This window comes from Bison bison, unplaced genomic scaffold (genome assembly GCF_000754665.1).
Source record: "Bison bison bison isolate TAMUID 2011002044 unplaced genomic scaffold, Bison_UMD1.0 scf7180017864471, whole genome shotgun sequence".
NCBI classification, from domain to species: domain Eukaryota; kingdom Metazoa; phylum Chordata; class Mammalia; order Artiodactyla; family Bovidae; genus Bison; species Bison bison.
Genome location: NW_011495032.1, coordinates 23,764,231 through 23,784,098, shown reverse-complemented (window position 1 = coordinate 23,784,098; position 19,868 = coordinate 23,764,231). Strand labels below are relative to the sequence as shown.

The 19,868-nt window shown below is 38.8% G+C and overlaps 1 protein-coding gene across 1 annotated transcript in view; it reads left to right on the top strand.

Moving 5' to 3' along the window:
• Positions 1-8,161: 8,161 nt before the first annotated feature.
• Positions 8,162-19,868, top strand: part of ORC2 (origin recognition complex, subunit 2) — a 37,685-nt gene continuing 25,978 nt past the window's right edge. The window contains exons 1-5 of the mRNA XM_010860955.1: positions 8,162-8,437; positions 14,810-14,858; positions 15,840-15,943; positions 16,564-16,707; positions 18,176-18,265. Of these exons, the coding sequence (XP_010859257.1) occupies positions 15,847-15,943; positions 16,564-16,707; positions 18,176-18,265 (331 nt within the window). The 5' untranslated portion in view covers positions 8,162-8,437; positions 14,810-14,858; positions 15,840-15,846. The remainder of the gene's footprint in view (positions 8,438-14,809; positions 14,859-15,839; positions 15,944-16,563; positions 16,708-18,175; positions 18,266-19,868) is intronic.

Genomic DNA, 19,868 nt, shown 5'->3' with positions numbered 1-19,868 from the left:
CTTCATTGCATTTTTCAAAGCATGCAATTTTATTCATGTATGTCTGAAGTTTTTAATTTATACGATACCCTGTTAAGGAAATTTAGGCAAGATATAAAATTACATATAGCACCCAAAATAAGAAATAACATGTAGGCAGGAGTGAAATTAATACATAAAACATGTGTCAACATTTATGTTACTGTTGAGGTACATATTTATCTCTGAACTTTAAAGCAGCCAAAGAGAGAGATTAACAATGTGATTTTGAGATATCCTTAAGATAAATCAGTTTCCCAGGTGAAGCACAACTGTTTCTAGTACTGAGACATTAGAACTAATTTTCTTTTCTGGGTCCTTACAAGAGGAGCCACCATTATTACAGTGCCGTTTACACTCTTCAGTAATGTATGAAAGTGCTTTTCTCATACTCTACCAGCAGTTCATTCTCTAGCATTAAACTTCTTGATCAATGCTACATTGTCTTTCTAAAGATACTTTAACCTCTTAGAACATGGATTTAACAAAGGCCTGAGCCCCAGGCTGCCTTTTCCTTTCCTTTTACATGCACTTTCTAGAAAAATGTCTTTTGTACCTTTTTTCCTCATGCCTGGTATTCCTTGCTTATGAGCCAAAGCTTTCTCTTCCCTTTTATATCTTGTTATGCCTTAATGCAAAATTGCTGGTATAGATTAGCAGTTCGAGAAGAGTGGTTTAAGGCAACTCACCAGACCTTATTATTTCCCTCAACTCTAGTTCCCCATTAGTTAGGAAGAATGAGTTTTACCAGTTGACAGTTTCAGTATTCCTTTCATTAAAAATGTATTACTTGGTGGTCCATTGGTTAAGATTCTGCATTTCCACTGCAGGAGGTGCAGATTCAATCCCTGTTTGGGAAAATAAGATCCTCCATACCACAGCAGGGCCTGAGGAAAAAAAAATTTTAATTTTTAAATTTTAAGTATCAAAATATTACTTGTTCATTTTGAAAACCTTAGAAAATACAGAGAAAGTACAAAGGAGAAAGTCACTTTAAGGTACTGTAATAGTAAATATTAATAAGGTAGTGGAGGCAGTATCCTTCCACACAAATACAACTCTGGTCCAGGACACAATATTTTATGGTCCAAGGATGAATTAAAAACGATGCTTGTTCAGTGGTAGGATGTGCCAAGCACCATTATAAACACTTTACAGAAAATACCGCTATTCAGTTCTCAGTTAATACAAGTGTCTGATAGGTATTGTTTGTTGTGGTGATGGTGGTGTAGTCACTCAATCGTGTCCAACTCTTTGCAACCCCATGGACTCTGGTCCACTAGGCCCCTTTGTCCATGGGATTTCCCAGGCAAGAATACGGGAGTGTATTTCCATTTCCTTCTCCAGGGTATCTTCCCAACCCAGAGATTGAACCCGTGTCTCTTGCACTAGCAGGCGGTTTCTTAACCACTGAGCCACCTGAGAAGCCCCAATAGGTAGGTACTATTACTCTTCCTTTGTAAAAAAAAGGAAATTTCATCTGAAGTATCAACAACCTCAGATATGCAGATGATACCACTTTAATGGCAGAAAGTGAAGAGGAACTAAAGAGCCTCTTGAAGGTGAAAGAGGAGAGTGGAAAAGCTGGCTTAAAACGGCTGATTCATGTCAATGTATGGCAAAAACCAAGTAATTAGCCTCCAATTAATTAAAAAATTCAAAAAACAAAGATCATGGCAACTGGTCCCATCACTTCATGGCAAGTCGATTGGGAAAAAGTAGAAACAGTGTCAGATTTCATTTTCTTGGGCTCCAAAATCACTGTGGATGGTGACTGCAGCCATGAAATTAAAAGACTTGCTCCTTGGAAGAAAAGCTATAACAAACCAAGACAGCATATTGAAAAGCAAAAGCCAAAAAAAAAAAAAAATGTCACTTTGCTGACAAAGGTCTGTATAGTCAAAACTATGGTTTTTCAAGTAATCAGGTTATGGATGTGAAAGTTGGACATAAAGAAGATCAAAGAATTGACACTTTCAAACTGTGGTGCTGGAGAAGACTTGAGTCTCTTGGACAGCAAGGAGATCATATGAGTTAATCCTAAGGAAAATCCATCCTGAATATTCATTGGAAAGACTGATACCGAAGATCCAATACTTCAGCCACCTGATGTGAAGAGCTGATTCATTGGGAAAGACCCTAATTCTGGGAAAGATTGAGGGTAAGAGGAGAAGGGGACAGCACAGGAAGAGATGGTTGGATGGCATCACTGACTCAGTTGACGAGTTTGAGCAAACTCAGGGAGACAGTGAAGGACAGGAAAGCCTGGCTTGCTGCAGTTCATGGCATAGCAGAGAGTCAGACACAACTTAGCAACTGAACAACAACAAGGTCTCAGAGCTAGTGAGTGATAGAACAGAGACACTTAAGACATTCAGGCTCACAGACTTGTGCACTTAACCATCAAGATACTGCTTCATACAATGTTGATTGTTCTCAGCTACTATTCTCACTTGCCTGAGGCCAAGGGCCCTGTGGAAGCTGGGACGGAAGGGGAGTTTGGATCTCAGTAGAGCTAGATTACTAAAAGGCAAATTAAACCCTTGAAAGAATCAAGTCCTCATACCCTAGATATCCATAGTTATAAATTAACTTTTCTCCTATATACGTTGGGTTGGCTGAAAAGTCTATTTGGGTTTTTCCATGTTACAGAAAAACTTGAATAAACTCCTTGGCCAATCCAATATAATGTTTCTAGTTGACTACGGTCCTTAATTATATCCCATTCTTATTTCTCCGGAGTGCATATGTGACTGGAGAAACAAGAAAAAAGTCTTTCTATGGTTCATATGAGGAACCTCAGTTGAGAAAAGCTGGTTTAGACCATTCATAAAGAAGAGGAATCTCCCCAAATAAAAAACTTAAAAAATTTTAATTCCTTCCTCCCAACCACCCTGGGAAAAAGCGGCTTAGGAAGTTGGACTTACTTGCAATTATTTGTAATTTACTGTTATTTTTAACTGCATGGGAGAGGGTAGAAATAAAGTCTTTCATGTTTAGGGCCTCTAAAGATCTAAATGTGGCCCTAGGTCATAATTCAAATAGGTTGGATGTAATCTGTGGTAATAGCCCTAGTTTTGTTCCAAATGTTACATCAGAAAGGGGTGATAATGACTTCTAAAACATGAAGGGCCAATTAGTTTTGGCACTTTATCTTAGGGAACAATGTTTAATACACATTAGGAATGAAAACTTTTTATGGCTAGGTTATATTAATCAGTACAGACTTAATATTCTGAAATACCTATAGCTAAAAAACAGTTCCATTCAAAGAGATTAATCACAGTATTTTAAGAAATCTATAGACATTATCAAGTGCTAGGGCCAACAGGGTGAAACAGTTACCCAGCTCACACCTGGAACTGATGAAGTTCAAAATCAAGTGCTATAAATAATGATTTTACACTGTGAAATTCTTTCTGAATTGAAGGTTATATTCTTTAGTTTCTCAGAACGTGAATTACTATGTACACATTTTGGAGAGCTTACTCTGCCAAATCTTTCACTGCTAATTTGTGTGTGGTTTATGAAGACCTCATTATCCCAGGTTCAAGAGAATACTAGAGATAAAATAGCTTCTGGTTACTGTATTCTCTGGATTCTAAGATAGACAATCACTTTTGTTTCCTGAGCATTATTGATATTTTTAAAAATCTCTGGGTAGAAATTATTTGCTGAGGCATCTGCTATTGACATTCTAGACCTATTGTACCCTTATCAAGTGTGTGTTTAATGCATAGCATCTAGGTCATTTTATATCATATTTTGATCTTTTAAAATATAGTTTGGGTAAAAACCTTTGAATATGAAAATAATTAAAACTTGAAAAAGTAATTTCACATTTTAAAATTCACTATCTTACTGAGGAAGGAATTTATAAAGACATTCTGATTTGCTGTGCTGACAAATGAGATCATTGGTGAAGAAAAATGTGCAGCTGACATCTTGATGCTGCAATCTGCTGTCTAAATATTAATTAAAACTTTATTTTTTCTCTAGAATCTAAATTTGATGACCGACATTCCTTTTTATATTCCTTCTTTTACAGATATAAATTTTTGTCTCTGAGGTATTCTTAATTACAGTTTGGAATAAATCTTCTGATTCCCAAATAGTCTTTTTGCTCCTGGTCTATTTGTTTTGTTTCTTTCAGAGTTGAGGCTTTATTCAAAAGTTGGTGAAGCCAGAATTGACTGGAAACTCTGCCTGCGGGGGCAGGGATTATCAGCTGGTGGGTTTCAAGGTGGATCAGTAGATGAACTGGCTTTTTCAATTGGGGTCTCCTCTTCTGATTAGTCTTCTGAAAAAGAAATGTTTAAATAAAGACAGTTGCCAGTGTTCTGGGAGCCAAACAAGGAGATTCCTAGTGTCCCACATAATCTGTCCAGATACACCTTCCAAATTCAGTATGCCTTCTCATTTCTACTCTGTTGAGTCCAGATCCTCTGGTTCACCTTGTAAACTCCTGCTGTTATGCTCAGTATGACAAGAGATCTAGGATCTAATTGGTCCTTGTTTCAGACTTTCACCAGTCCTCCGGCTCTCAGTTCCAGTCTGCTCTTCTGACTTTAAAGGTTCCTATAACCAGTTCATTCTGAAGGAGATCAGCCCTGGGATTTCTTTGGAGGGAATGATGCTAAAGCTGAAACTCCAGTACTTTGGCCACCTCGTGCGAAGAGTTGACTCATTGGAAAAGACTCTGATGCTGGGAGGGATTGGGGGCAGGAGGAGAAGGGGACGACAAACGATGAGATGGCTGGATGGCATCACTGACTCGATGGACATGAGTCTGAGTGAACTCCAGGAGTTGGTGATGGACAGGGAGGCCTGGCGTGCTGCGATTCATGGGGTTGCAGAGTCGGACATGACTGAGCGACTGAATTGAACTGAACTGACAGACTAATTGCTGAGACTAACTGGAGTTCTATGACAGGAATAGACACTGTCATCATCCTTTCCTGGCCCGCATTTCAGCTTACTCTGCTTTGCCTGATCACTATACATCTTCCAAACTTTTATTAAATTATTTAACTTCTTTTCCTGTTTGTATGTTTATATTTAAAATTTTCCTTTGACTCTGTTTTTTTTAGTGGCATTTCAAAACAGTATTCAATTCACCATCTTTAATCAAATTCTGAAAAGTGAAAGTGTTAGTCGCTCAGTCGTATCCAACTTTTTGCGACCCAAAGGATTATAGCCCGCCAAGCTGCTCTGTCCATGGAATTCTCCAGAGAAGATTACTGGAATGGGTTACCATTTCCTTCTCCAGGGGATCTTCTCAACCCAGGGGTCGAACTTGGGTCTCCTGCATTGCAGGCAGATTCTTCAGTCAAATTCTAAAGATTTTTAGAATTTTAAGAATTTTAAGAACACGCATGTATTCTTACTGATATAAGAACTGATTGCATAAGTAAATAAATAAATGGAGAATAGACAGATCTCTCTTGCAGAAGAATTTCAAATAATTTATCTCAAGGAGATGGACCGTAACTCCTCATTCCTCAGGGACTTCCTCCAATGAGGACAGCATGGGATGGGAAACAGAGTACCTTTCCAGTAGAGGAGTCTGACAAATACTGCCTCAGCCAGTTGATTACAGTTAACAATGGTGCATAGTGTATGTATCCTTGATATGATGTGATGAAAATTGTACTTTATCTCTGGGATCTTCCTCCCCCAAACCCATAAACCCCATCTACTCATAAGAGAAAACATCTGATTAATCCCAGTAGAGGGATATTCTACAAAATACATGACTACAATGTATTCCTCAAAACTGTCAAGGTCAGTAAAACCAAGAAAAGTCTAAGATTCTGTCACAGCCAGGAGGAGCCTAAAACAACAAAATCACTAAATGTAATGTGGTATTCTGCATGGAATTCTGGAACAGAAAAAGGATATTAGGAAACAACTAAAAAAAAAAAAAGATTTTTAAATTCAGAGACTTCTAAAACCTGGCCATAAATTTCAAACTATAACCCAATTAGCTGCTGGCATCTCTACCCACTTAAGATGTATTCAAAATTGGCTTGGTCTTATCTTCCTCTTGGGAAGGTCTAATGTTCTACCCAAACTGTGTGTGGAATACATGAGGAAATTGCCATTTTATAATCATCTCTATCTTCAACTTCCTGCCACTCCTGACTTCTAGATCTCCATTCTGAATGGTATGACCCTTTGTTTTTATCTATCCCAGTACCAATCTAGAAGGGAAACTCAGCTCCTTCTCTTTCCCACATATGCGTTTGAGTGTGCTCAGTCATGTCCGACTCTGTGATGTGTGGACTGTAGCCAACCAGGCTCTTCTGTCCATGAGATTTTCCCAAGCAAGAATACTGGAGTGGGATGCTGTTTCCTACTCCAGATTTTGCTGACCCGAGGATTGAATCCAAGTCTCTTGCATCTCCTGCATTTGCAAGCTGATTCTTTACCAACCATGCCACCTGAGAAGTCCCATTTCCCACACATATACCATAAAAACAATTAAAACCCACCACTCACACTAAGTCTGCAGAAGACTAGTGAAGATTTGCAGAGAAGGCAATGGCACCCCACTCCAGTACTTTTGCCTAGAAAATCCCATGGACGGAGGAGCCTTGGTAGGCTGCAGTGCATGGGGTCACAAAGAGTCGGACACGACTGAGTGACTTCACTTTCACTTTTCACTTTCATGCATTGGAGAAGGAAATGGCAACCCACGCCAGTACTCTTGCCTGGAGAATCCCAGGGATGGGGAAGCCTGGTGGGCTGCCGTCTATGGGGTTGCACAGAGTCGGACACGACTGAAGCGACTTAGCAGCAGCAGCAGCAGCAGCAGTGAAGATTTGAGAGGGAGAAAGTTTCCATCATAGAAACATAACTTATTAGTTGAGGAGTATTATCAGATCTTCACATTTTTAAGAACTCTTCAAGCACTTCAGTGTTAACTGTTGACTATGTTCCTTCTCCCAACTCAACCCCCAAATTCTGTTTTTGATTCCAATGTAGAGAAAATTAATTTCTCTTTTGTTTTCTTAAATTCTGCTAACCAAAATGGAATACTAAGGTAGGTATCCAGGCTATGACTATTTCTCTTTCCCAATCAGATTTCCTAAACAGTTTCCAAAATGATGTAACTCTGTCTCTTCCTTCCCTCGGCTCCATTCTTTACTACCTTTATCCAGAATGATCTTTCAATACAAATGTGACTAGTGCCCTAAGGGCCAAAGCCCTCAGAAAAGCAGATTCAACTTCGGGGCTTGCCTCTTGACCCGTTATATACCCACTATGTTGATTTGGGCCTTCCACCTGGAAAACTTTACCCCTCCTTTTGTCTGGCTTAAATCTATTCAGTCCGCAGGTTTCCGTTTAAATATTTCTTCCTCCAACGAAATTTTTTTCTGAATCCTCTCCTTTAATTAGATAATTCTGCCAGTGGTTTGATAAACACTGGGCTTTCCAAAATCGCAGCATTTTTCCCCATATATTCAGTATCTTCTATAAGGGCTACTGTGAGCACAGAGAGCAGGCTCCGCTAGCATAGTGTAACGTTATTATCTGGTATGCAGGTTTTGTTTTGAATGAATGAATGAATCAAAATGAAATCGTAGTTAGAGGGTAATACTGTTATTCCAGCAGGTTCACTCCTTTTCTTCTTCATTACCTTTTTCCTCATTAGTTCTCTCTGCGTCCATTCCTTCCATTTTCCTCCTCTCTTCGTCCTATCAGCAGTGCCCCAACCCTAATTCTCTTCATACCAGAGAGCACTGCTCCCCTCCTCCCTACCCCAAATCCCTGAGATGCACGGGGTCCTACCTTTCACGCCAAATGAGGTTAAGTTTAAAAATAAATAAACCCAAATTCATTCCATTATCTTTTCCCTCAAAAGAAAGTATCCAGAGAAACCAATGACACTTTGAAGACTGCGTTTGTACAGAGCTCACTCAATTTCCTCAAATCTAAGCAGTGCTTCCTACTCCCTTCCCCGGAAACGGAAAGAGCAAAAGCAAACCCCAGAACTCAGAGCTTGGGGATTCGTTTTCCTCAGTGTTCTTGTGGGCGAGGCCATCAGACCCGCGTTGACTGGTGAGCAGAACGGTCGCTCTCAGCCGACTCTACGTGCTATTGGCTACATGGGGCTCCGCCTCCTGAGCAGGGCGGGAGATTTGGTGTGCCGCAGGGAAGTTTCCCATCCCCCCCCTTCTGGCTCCCGGAGCTCTCCAGGTCGAACCTGCGACCCTGCGGTTCTGCTCCTGCACTGCCTACAAGAATTTGGCATTCTTGCTAGGGCTGAAGCGTTCTTCCCAGCGGCGGCCATTCAGCCGGGTAACGTCCGGCTGGCACGAGGCGGCTGCAGCCGCTCCTGGTGGAGACCTGGCGGTGCGTAGTGGGGCGGCAGGACAGCCTGCCTCCCTCTCCTGCTTTGCTCAGGGCTTCTGAGGTGAGTCCAGGTGCACCCAGTCCCCAGCCTTCGCCTGAGCACCCTGGGCGAGGTGGCTGCGCCTCCCTCTCTGCTCTCCCCAGACTGCCTAGGCCCAGAGCGAAATCAGTATATACTTGTTGGGGTGAAAGGCTCCCTCTTTAAAGACCGTTCCTCTTCCAGCAGTGATGGGTCTAGTGTTCAGAGGATGTCTGTTACCAGAATATCTGTTTCCCGGCATGAGGAGCCTTCTGCTTGCAGAGAGAACTGTAAAATTCCGTAAAGAAAGTAGTAAGGTGTCCTGGGACAGGAGCAGGTACAGTGAGGGCTGAAGAGGAAGGAATCTTGTTCCAAAAGTACCACTGGAGCGGGAACGCTTTGATGTCATACCACCCTGGAAGCACCAAATGAATCCTAACTGAACACAGTCACCCTGGGCCAGGGGTTGTAAAGCAGTTGCAAAACCAGGCTCCTTTGGTAGAGCTTTTTAAGTTAAAAGGATGCTGATGCATTACTTTTCGCTTTACATCTGAAATCCACTACACCTTCCTCTAGCTAAATTGCAATCTGAAGAAAAATAGCATGGGCCCACACCTTTGTGTGATGGCCCTGCACATTACATGGACATCATTCAGCTCTTACTGAGCACTGTTTCTCTTTAATGTGCTGACGAAAATCAATCAGTAAGAACTGTTCTGTTAGAGGTCCAAGTACAGTTATGTGGGGTGTTTTTTGTTTTTGTTTTTTAGTTATATGTATTTGAGACTGTGGGCTGTACCTTCAATTAAATGACATATTATTGACAATTTACACTATCCAAATCTACATGTAGGAAGCATATAAGTGGGTCATGGGTCATTGTGGCCCCTTACAAGACTAAGAAGGAAGGTTATCTTCTAAAGAAGTCTGGTTAATGCAGATGCACAACACATTAAAGTGGAGGGAGGAGGCCCAAGTAGGTAAAGAAAAATTTTATATTTAAATTATGTTTAAATCGTCCTGCCATAAAATATGAACTTTCATCAGATGTTATTTGGGATATGGAGTTGTACAAGAGATCTGCACAGTTAAGTTGAAACTTAAAGTAAAAATACCTGTAATAAGGAACTTGGCTAGCATTTTCATAGGCCAAGCACATGATCCCATTTAATCATCAACTTTGTCCTAAGTTACACAGTTGTGTGGATTTAAGATCAGAAGCCAGGTTTATCTGATATTAAAATTGGTGAATAACACTAAACCACTATTTTTTAAAGGATTATGTTTTTAAAAAAATTTAGCAAATGCTTTATCTACTCTCAATGGAGAGTGTAAGCTGTTAATGCTCTTTTGGTGTTAACTCCTTTGAAAAAAATCCACTTAAAGTAAACATCAGGACAGGGTCTTGAAGAGTAAATGGTCACCAGATAATTTCATGTTATTCGGTTGTACTGGGGTTTTTTGTATTCAGAAATTGTGGAGAAGAAGGAAGGAAAGGTTTATTTCAAGGTTTCTGTAGAAATTTCAGTTTTGTGATTCTGTCCTATATAATAAGATGCCTTAAAATCTAGAAAAGGGAATTTCGTATAAATGCATTTGGCTACAGACAAGACTGAGTTAGGCTGCCTCTGCCCAGACAATTCTTACATTAAATACCACAGGGAAACTGCTTGGGATCAGTTCAGTTCAGTTCAGTTGCTCAGTCACGTCTGACTCTTTGCGACCCCATGAATCACAGCACGCCAGGCCTTCCTGTCCATCACCAACTCCCAGAGTTCACTCAGACTCACGTCCATCAAGTCGGTGATGCCATCCATCCATCTCATCCTCTGTCATCCCCTTCTCCTCCTGCCCCCAATCCCTCCCAGCATCAGTCTTTTCCAATGAGTCAACTCTTCGCATGAGGTGGCCAAAGTACTGGAGTTTCAGCTTTAGCATCATTCCTTCCAAAGAAATCCCAGGGCTCCTTCAGAATGGACTGGTTGGATCTCCTTGCTGTCCAAGTGGCTCTCAAGAGTCTTCTCCAACAGCACAGTTCAAAAGCATCAATTCTTCAGCGCTCAGCTTTCTTCACAGTCCAACTCTCACATCCATACATGACCACTGGAAAAACCATAGCCTTTACTAGACTGTTCAGTTATGTACAATATTTGTTTTTAAATTTTTGTTGAAAATCTTTTTCTCCCCCCGCTGAAGGAACTACTAAACTTTTGCTAATAAGATTTATGTAACTGACCTTTAATCCTTTTGATTGCGAGGAAGCTCAGAGCTAAAAATTCTTTGTATGGTTTTAATTTCTCGCTTTCTTTTTCTTTTATTTTCCCTGATCCAGATTCCCTATTAGTATTTATAGTTTATCATTTGTTTTATTGCATTGTTTATTGTCATTGCTTCAAATCCTCTGTACAACATAGCCAACTCATTGGAAAAGACTCTGGTGCTGGGAAAGACGGAGAGCAAGAGGAGGAGGGGCAACAGAGGAATAGGTGGTTGAGTGGCATCACTGACTCAATGGATATGAGTTTGAGCAAACTCGGGGAGATAGTGAAGGACAGGGAAGCCTGGCTTGCTGCAGTTCATGGGGTCTTAAAGAGCTGGACATGCCTTAGCAACTAAACAACAGAATGCTGCTCTTAAAAGCATGCTTGATAGAACTGATGTTTAACCTGCTAAATCACGTCAGGTGTGTTCCACTCTGTGCAACCCCATAGATGGCAGCCCACCAGGCTCCCCTGTCCCTGGGATTCTCCAGGCAGGAACACTGGAGTGGGTTGTCATTTCCTTCTCCAATGCATGAAAGTGAAAACTGAAAGTGAAGTCGCTCAGTCGTGTTCGACTCCTAGCGACCCCATGGACTGCAGCCTACCAGGCTCGTCCGTCCATGGGAGTTTCCAGGCAAGAGTACCAGAGTGGGTCGCCAGTGCCTTCTCCGATGTTTAACATAGTGAATTGGAAACCTAGAGGAACTGTAGCAGTCCTTGGATATTTGAACCACTGTGTGGAAAAATGACTACACATGTTGTGAATAGTTTCCAGAGGTCAAGACAAGCATTTAGGATAACAGGTTTGTATTTAATGGCAGGAGAAGTGTGTCATTTAATAAAATGATCTGGGTCTTTGGAATTAGTCAGACTTAGGTTTCGGCCCTAATACACTTTCTAATTGTGTGAATTTTAGTGAGTTATTTAATATTTAACCTCAGTTAACTCATCTGTAAATTGGGGGAGTTATATATATTTTAACTACCTCAGGGAGTCTGAGGATTTACTGATCTGGTGTGCATAAAAGTGCCTTATACAATGCCTGACAAACAGCCCCTCAGAAAGCTATTTTGTACAGATAAAAGAAAATATTTCTTAATTTTATATAAATGTCACATAGATGCATTAAACTTTTTCTCTAATACATCCAATTCCCCATACTAAGAAGCAGTATTATGACTAGAAAGTTGGCAAAGAACAAAAGAATATGTTCTACTGGCAATGGCCATATAAATTATAGGTGAAATATTATTGTTGCCAAACTCTGTATTGATGTTGTTCAGTTGCCCAGTCATATCCAACTCTTTGTGACCCCCATGGACTGCAGCTCACTAGGCCTCCCTGTCCCTCACCATCTGAAGTTTGCCCAAGTTTATGTCCATTGCATCAGTGAGGCCATCCAGCCATCTCATCCTCTGATGCCCTTTTCTCCTTCTGCCCTCAGTCTTTCCCAGCATCAGGGACTTTTCCAGTGAGTCAGCTGTTCACATCAGGTGACCAAAATACTGGAGCTTCGGTATCAGTCCTTCCATTGAGTATTTAAGATTGACTGGTTTGATCTCCTTGCCATCTGAGGAACTCTCAGAAGTCTTCTCCAGCACCAACAGTTCAAAGGCATCAATTCTTTGGCACTCTGCCTTCTTTACAGTCCAGCTCTCACAGCCATAGGTGACTACTGGGAAGACCATAGCCTTGACTCTGCAGACCTTTGTCAGCAGAGTAATGTCTCTGCTTTTCAACATAATGTCTAGGTTTGTCATAGCTTTCCTGCCAAGAAGCAATTGTCTTCTGATTTCATGGGTGCAGTCACCATCTGCAGTAATTTTAGTACCTAGGAAGAGGAAATCTGTCACTACTTCCATCTTTTCCCCTTCTGTTTGCCATGAAGTAATGGGATTGGATGCTATGTCTTAGTTTTTTCAATATTTAGTTTTAAGGCAGCTCTTTCATTCTCCTTCACTCTCATCAAGAGGCTCTTTAGTTCCTCTCTGCTTGCTGCCGTTAGAGTGGTATCATCCACATATCTGAAGTTGTTGATGTTTCTCCTGCCTGTCTTAATTCCAGCTTGTAACTCATCCAGCCCAACATGTGCTCAGGATATAGGTTAAATAAACAGGGTGACAGCAGACAGCCCTGTCATATTCCTTTCTCAATCCTGACCCAATCAGTTGTTCCATACTGTTCTAACCGTTGCTTCTTGACCCGCTACAGGTTTCTCAGGAGACAAGTAAGATGGTCTGGGATTCCCGTCTCTTCAAGAGCTTTCCACAGTTTGTTGTGATCCGCATAGTCAAATGCTTTAGCATAGTCAATAAAACAGAGGTAGATGTTTTTCTGGAATTCTCTTGCTTTCTCTATGATCCGTTGGCAGTTTGATCTCTGGTTCCTCTGCCTTTTTTAAACCCAGCTTGGACATCTGGAAGTTCTTGGTTCATGTAATGCTGAAGCCTAGCATGCAACATTTTAAGCATGACCTTACTAGCTTGGGGGCTTCCCAGGTGGTACTAGTGGTAAAGTATCCACCTGCTAATGCAGCAGATGCAAGAGACCAGGGTTTGATCCCTCAGTCAAGAAGATCCCCTAGAGAAGGAAATGGCAACCCACTCTAGTATTCTTGCCTGGAAAAATCCCATGGACAGAGGAGCCTGGTGGGCTACAGTCCATGGAGCTGCAGAGTCGTACACGACTGAGCACTTGTTTTTTTTTTTACTAGCTTGGGAGATGAGTGCAATTGTCCGATGATTTGAACATTCTTTAGTACTACCCTTCTTGGGAACTGGAATGAGGATTGACCTTTTCCAGACCTGTGGCCACTGCTGGGTCTTACAGATTTCCTGACATACTGAGTACAACACTTTGATAGCATCATTCTTTAGGGTTTTGAATAGCTCTACTGGAATTCCATCGCATCCATTAGCTTTATTGACAGCAGTAATTCTTAAGGCCTACTTGACTTCACATTCCAGAATGTCTGGCTCTGGGTGGCTGATCACATCATCGTAGTTATCTAGGTCATTAAGATGTTTTTTGTACAGTTCTTCTGTGTATTCTTTCTGTCTCTTCTTGATCTCTTCCATGTTTACTAGGTCTCTACCATTACTATGGTCATATAAATTATAGGTGAAATATTATTGTTGCCAAAATACTAGCTTTCTGTACACCAATGTCAAATAGAAATACGGAGACAGAATTTTGAATGAAAGAGTATAGCTTTATTTCTTTGCCAGGCAAAGAGGAAACATCTCAACAACTGTACCCCCTTCTCTGGGGAATAAGGAGAGGTCTTCAGGGCTCATGGTCAGGGGTATGTGATAAGGATTAAGGCAGTCTTGCATTCTTCTGCAAAGTTTCAAATGGCCTCAACACTGGATCTGGTCCTCCAAGGTTATCAGCTTATGACCTTTCTGAAATGAAGAATGCTACAAGGGAGTGTTACAAGGATGTTGGCAGGAGGCGGGGAGGCCAGGTGCAAGATATAATTCACATAGAGAGTAACTAAGGAATTACTTTGTGAAGGACAAGGCTTGTTATGGGCACTATAGATTAGAAACAGCTGAAGTAAAACCAGGATTGCTTAACTCCCACGGACCTATTCTTGGGGGTTTTTATAGCCGTTTACTTCGTTTCCCTTGTTAGCATTAAAAAAATCACATTTTCCATTTCTGTTGTAACAAATTCCCCACTGCTGGTTTATTTGCTCCATTTCGATGGAGAAAGAGATCAGGTATTGTTCTTGTTTGGCTTAGGACAAAACTTCAGTTTTACTCCATTTGACAAATACCAGCTGTCCAGCCTGGGGGCCCATCTGTCTCCAACCTTATTATCTTTGTACACGAAGTATGATCCTAATAGAATTGTTAGGAGGATGAAATGGGAATACATATAGAATATTCAAAATTTTGTCTAGCACATAGTAATTACTCAAAATTTTGGCCTCTCTTCACCACCTGCTCCTGCAATTTAGATCTCCTCAGTCTCCGAGGCTTCCTGGCCAAAATGGTAATGGTCATTTTGCCCTTTACTATGCCGTCATAGTAACTTTGGCTTTGTAAGATTTGCCTGTATTCATCTTGTTTGTAAAAACTCATGAACTTCTTTGGTTGCTCTCATTTTCCTGTTTGCTGGCCTGACTGAGGTCTTTTTCCCAAAACAGGTGACTGTACTTGAATTTTCCAGCTGAAGAATATGTAGTACCTTTAAAGGTAAATGAAAACTGAGACAAAATCATTTAAGTGTGCTAGTTACAAAAGAAAACTTGGCAATATTTAGTAAGTTGCTGCTGCTGCTAAGTCACTTCAGTCATGTCCAACTCTGTGCAACCCCATAGACGGCAGTTATCTGCATGCAAAGAACTGACTCATGGGGGACACAGCAGTGTGATCCTTTTGTCAGGGAAAAGCATATAAATAGGATTTATCAGAGACAAGAGAGAAAAAAGTCTTTTTTTGAGTAAACTGCTGATTAACTGCAGCTAGGTGGAGTTATTAATTTGTTTCAGGCAATAAGTAGCATTTTAAGTTCTGAAACTAAATTTTGTCAACGAAGTAAGAGTTGATCAAACTTTTGCCTGCCAAACTCTGAAATTTATTCAGTGAAGAACTGACTATAAAGTATTGGAAGGATTCATGTTTACTGTTTAGTTACTGAGATACCTAGAAAGCCATATTCATAATTATAAAGTTGTTTGGGGAACATGCAATTTAATAGTAAAGGGAGGTCCTTGAGGATTATTTGATCCAGGTTTGGACACAGTGATGTACACAGGCTTCCCCCAATAGACTGTATCTTTCTAGTGAACAGATATTAAAATCCACCAAAGTATCATTCCTTATTTGGCTGCTCTTTTTCTAAGCTCATGTATTAATCTTCCCCCTTCTGTTGTTATCCTATAAATTGGTTAGAGTTTTTTTACCCACAGAATTGTTTTCCTGTCATCATATTTCAGTTGCCTTGATTGGGCTTGGCTTTTTCCTAATCTCAGGCACTTTGTCATCTCTTCCATTTTTCAGATAAAGAATTGAGTTACTTATTATCAAAAACATAATATTGATACAATAATGAATGTGTCCTTCATACTTACAGACTTTAAAAATATTATGCAAATATATGGATTCATTATGTGAATGTTTGTCTGTTGATATGAATTTTTCATCACTTTTGAGTACTTTATTGCTTCTGTTTAGGTTAGCAATGACGAGCACGCTGGAATTAAAGGCAGACAAGATGCTGAAAGTTCAATTTGTGGGAGATGATGATGTTCTTAATCACATTCTTGATAGAGAAGGAGGTACTAAATAATTATACAATGGAAGGGATGTTTATTTAATGATTATGTATTTCACTTTTCAAAATCTAATCGTCTATTTTGAAAATATAGCACAAAGTATTTGATTTAGTAAGACTGCAAATAAATACTACCTTAATTTTTAGTTTATTCTATTAAAAATGTATTAAAAATAGGGGACTCCCCTGATGGTCCAGTGGTTGAGATTCTACCATGCAATGCAGGGGGCCCAGGTTCAGTCCCTGGTTGGGGAACTAAGATCCAGAAAACACAAATTTAAAAAATTAAAACAAACATTAAAAAAAAATTAAACAAAAATAATAAAACCTCACCTCATATGAAATGTTCAGCAGTGGTGTTAAGTGATAAGATAACCATCCACTGTAATGAAAATGTATAGTTATTTTGAGCCCCCAAAATATATAATTTCGAGGTTTTTTTTTTTTAACTTATACCAACTTACACAAACTGTGATTTCTCTTGAATCAAAGAGAAAACACCGAATTTTTTTTCAGCTTTTAAATAATGACAATGAAATAGTGTAGTTTATTTATTTAGCTGTAATGTTTACATTTAAAAGAATTTATACCTGTCATGTTCTAATTCTTTGAATGTTTATATAGGACCTAAAATAAAAAAGGAGCGAGCCCAGCTTTTGGTCAACACACAAAAAATAATAAAGAAGCCAGAAAATGAGTTGGAGGAAGATGACCAAGAAGTTTTAAAAGATCATAACTATGTTGAAGTTTTAGGACAAGATGTTCAAGGTATTTGCAGGGTAGGGGTGGTGGAGTTGGGAATGTACCCTGAAATTTCTGCAGGTAGCTGAAATTGCTTTGCAGGTTATGTAAAAGTAGTCCTGTTGGTTAGGTAGCATTTTGCTACAATTTTTTCAATTTTTTAAATTATAAAATACACATTAATAACAATATTTACCATCTTTACCAATTTAAGTGTACAATTATATTAAATATATTCATAATATTGTGCTATCATCACCATTGTCCACCTCCAAAACACTTTTTATCTGGCGTGCTATATTCTCATCAGAAAAACATTCCTTCAGATTCTTTCTCTGCAGCTGGAAAGATTGAAACACTGAGTTTCTACTATAGACTTTTTAATAAACAACTAGTCTTGTTCTTACTTTAAGAAAGATAGAATCTATTGACCTAGCACTCTAAATATATTTTTTAAAAGGTATTTGTACTTTTAACTAATTTGAAATAATTTCATAAAACAAGTCACTTTATTATTACCTTGATCATCTTTACAGAAATAGATAGAAGGATTATTCCAAGAAGTAATGTATTCCAACTAGGCATGCTAATGTTATGTTTTTTTATACCTAAGCCAGATTCCTGCCAGATTATGCTTAAAAATGTTAGGCTTAAATTATAATTTACTTAAAAATGTTTACTTAAAATTTAAGTAAGTTATAATTTACTTAAAAATGTTAGGCTTGAATTATAATTTACTTAAGACTCAAAGAGCACAGATTACAGTGCAAGGAGCACGGACCTACTTAAGTTGACTTTAAAAAAAATTAAGATCAAGGAACAAAGTCAGTACTGTTGGGCACTAGGGACATTGGATCTAGGAGCAGGGTTTTTGCTACCTTGGATCTTCCGGCCTCCCTCATGTCATCTCTGTGCGTCAGTTCTGTTCTGTCTATGCCTCCTGCCTCCCTAATGTACATGTCTTCTACTGTCTCATACTTGACTTATAAGTGGTCATTGTGACTACTCCTGACCTTTTTGTCACTTCTTGAGTGATACTGCTTTTGGATTTTTTCCCAGTGTTAAATGACATGATGCAAAAAATGACCACTACCCCTCAGTAGGCTTAGCAGGCAGGGTAGACTGTCATAAAAGTGCCCCTAACTAGACAGTTGACACTTTTAGCAGTTGTTATTTTTAAAGGGAAAATTAAAGAATGAAATTAAGTCAAGGTCTTTGTTGAGAGAAAGAGAACTTCTATAATATGACTGTTTTTGAATGTATTTTTGTGTATCTGTGAATAACATGTTCTCTGTGTTTTAAAATTTAAACAGTATCATGGTCTATTGTGTATTTTAAACATTTTATTTATAAACACATATTGTTGAACCTTTATGCAAGACAGTGAGGGGTACATATCCTAAGTTTTTAGGTAAAATTTTACCATTTTTTTCTGTTAATTAACCTCACCCATTTTTCTTGCATTCTTTTTTTATGTTGCATTTTTTTCTTTCAGAATCCTTGAAAAATGGCTCTGCTACAGATGGTGGGAATAAAGTTTATCCTTTTCAGAATAGAAAACACCCTGAAAAGATGGCTAAATTAGGTATGTTGCTTTTCTGATTTATTCATCTTTTCTAAGAAAGTGTGTTTAACCACATTTCCCACAGTTATCACCCCATTGCTTTCACTAAAAGAATGATGAGGAATGTCATTTTATATTACATATTCAAGCATACTTAAAGTCATTAGTTTTTTCATACTCACATGTCTTCTGTTCTTAGCTAGGTTCTAAGCTTATAGAAACCCTGTCTTAGATTACTTCCCACAACATCTAGCACAGGTTCTTAACATTTACTTCTTTTGTTAAGTGAGTGACTTAAGTTGCACAGAAATATTCTGAATTTATTGAAAATAAGAGTTTTGCACTATATGTAGAAGAAAAATATTGTTTGTACTAGAGAAAATTATTTGTATAAAATTGTTAAGAATGACCTGTTCTAATATTTTTCTTACCCAGGTTACCACTTATACTAATTACACATGAATTACTGAGTTTCAGAGAACTATAGTTAGATCCTGTGGCATGAGGGATCATCAGTTTTGACAGTTTTGAGGCAAGGAAATAACATGTGAAAGCACTTTAAAATTAAGGCGTCCCATAAGTATATGAAAGCTTGAGAATACCAAAAAGTTAAGAGCAAAGGGCTAATAATTAACTGCCTGGCAAAATGTAGTTGTCTGTATTAATATAAAAAGACTTATAATCTATAATTGTAGAACACCTATATATATATGTCTTAGGTGGCATATTTTTATATAGTCATTGTAACCAATGATCATTTAAACATTCAAGGTTAAAAAAATATCACCCATGTTGAGTGTTAAAACTGATGAGGGACATATAAAAAGTAATTATATTGGTAAGATCTGTGTTTCTGAACATAATAAAATTTAAACATTTGCAAAATTCAGTTTTCTGAAAGATACTACATGGATCATTAATTTTGAATGTAACATGGCACATATAATAATTTACACTAATTGATGTTTTTCTTAGAGTTTATTATCTACATCAAGAAATTAAAAAAAAATTTATACAAATAAACTTATTATTTCCCTGGTGGTCCAGTGGTTAGGACTCTGCACTCCCCATGCAGGGGGCACAGATTCCCATCCCTAGTTGGGGAACTAAGATCCCACATGCTGTAACTTTAGGCCAAAAAAATGAAAAGAAAATAGGTACTAACCTATAGTAGAGGAAATACTGAGTATCCTCAGGGGCATCCTTGCCAGCAAGCCAGGTGCAGTGAAGGGAAACTTAGTATGACCATAAGTATGTAAAATTATTTCTGCAGTATTCATGATGTAAGTTAATACACAGTTAAGGTTCTAGGAGACCCTAGGTGGTCAAAAATAAAAAGACCAAATGAACTTATTTACAAAACTGAAATAGACTCACAGAAATAGATAACTACTTATGTTTACCAAAAGGAAAAGTTGGGGGAAGGATAAATTAGGAGTCTGGAATTAACAGATACACACTAATACATAGAAAATACATAAACAACAAGGACTTATAGCACAGGAAACTATATTCAATACTTTGTAATAACCTGTATGTGAAAAGAATCTGAAAAAAAAATCAGAATCACTTTGCTGTGTACCTGAAACTAACACACCATTTTAAATCAACTGTACTTCAATAA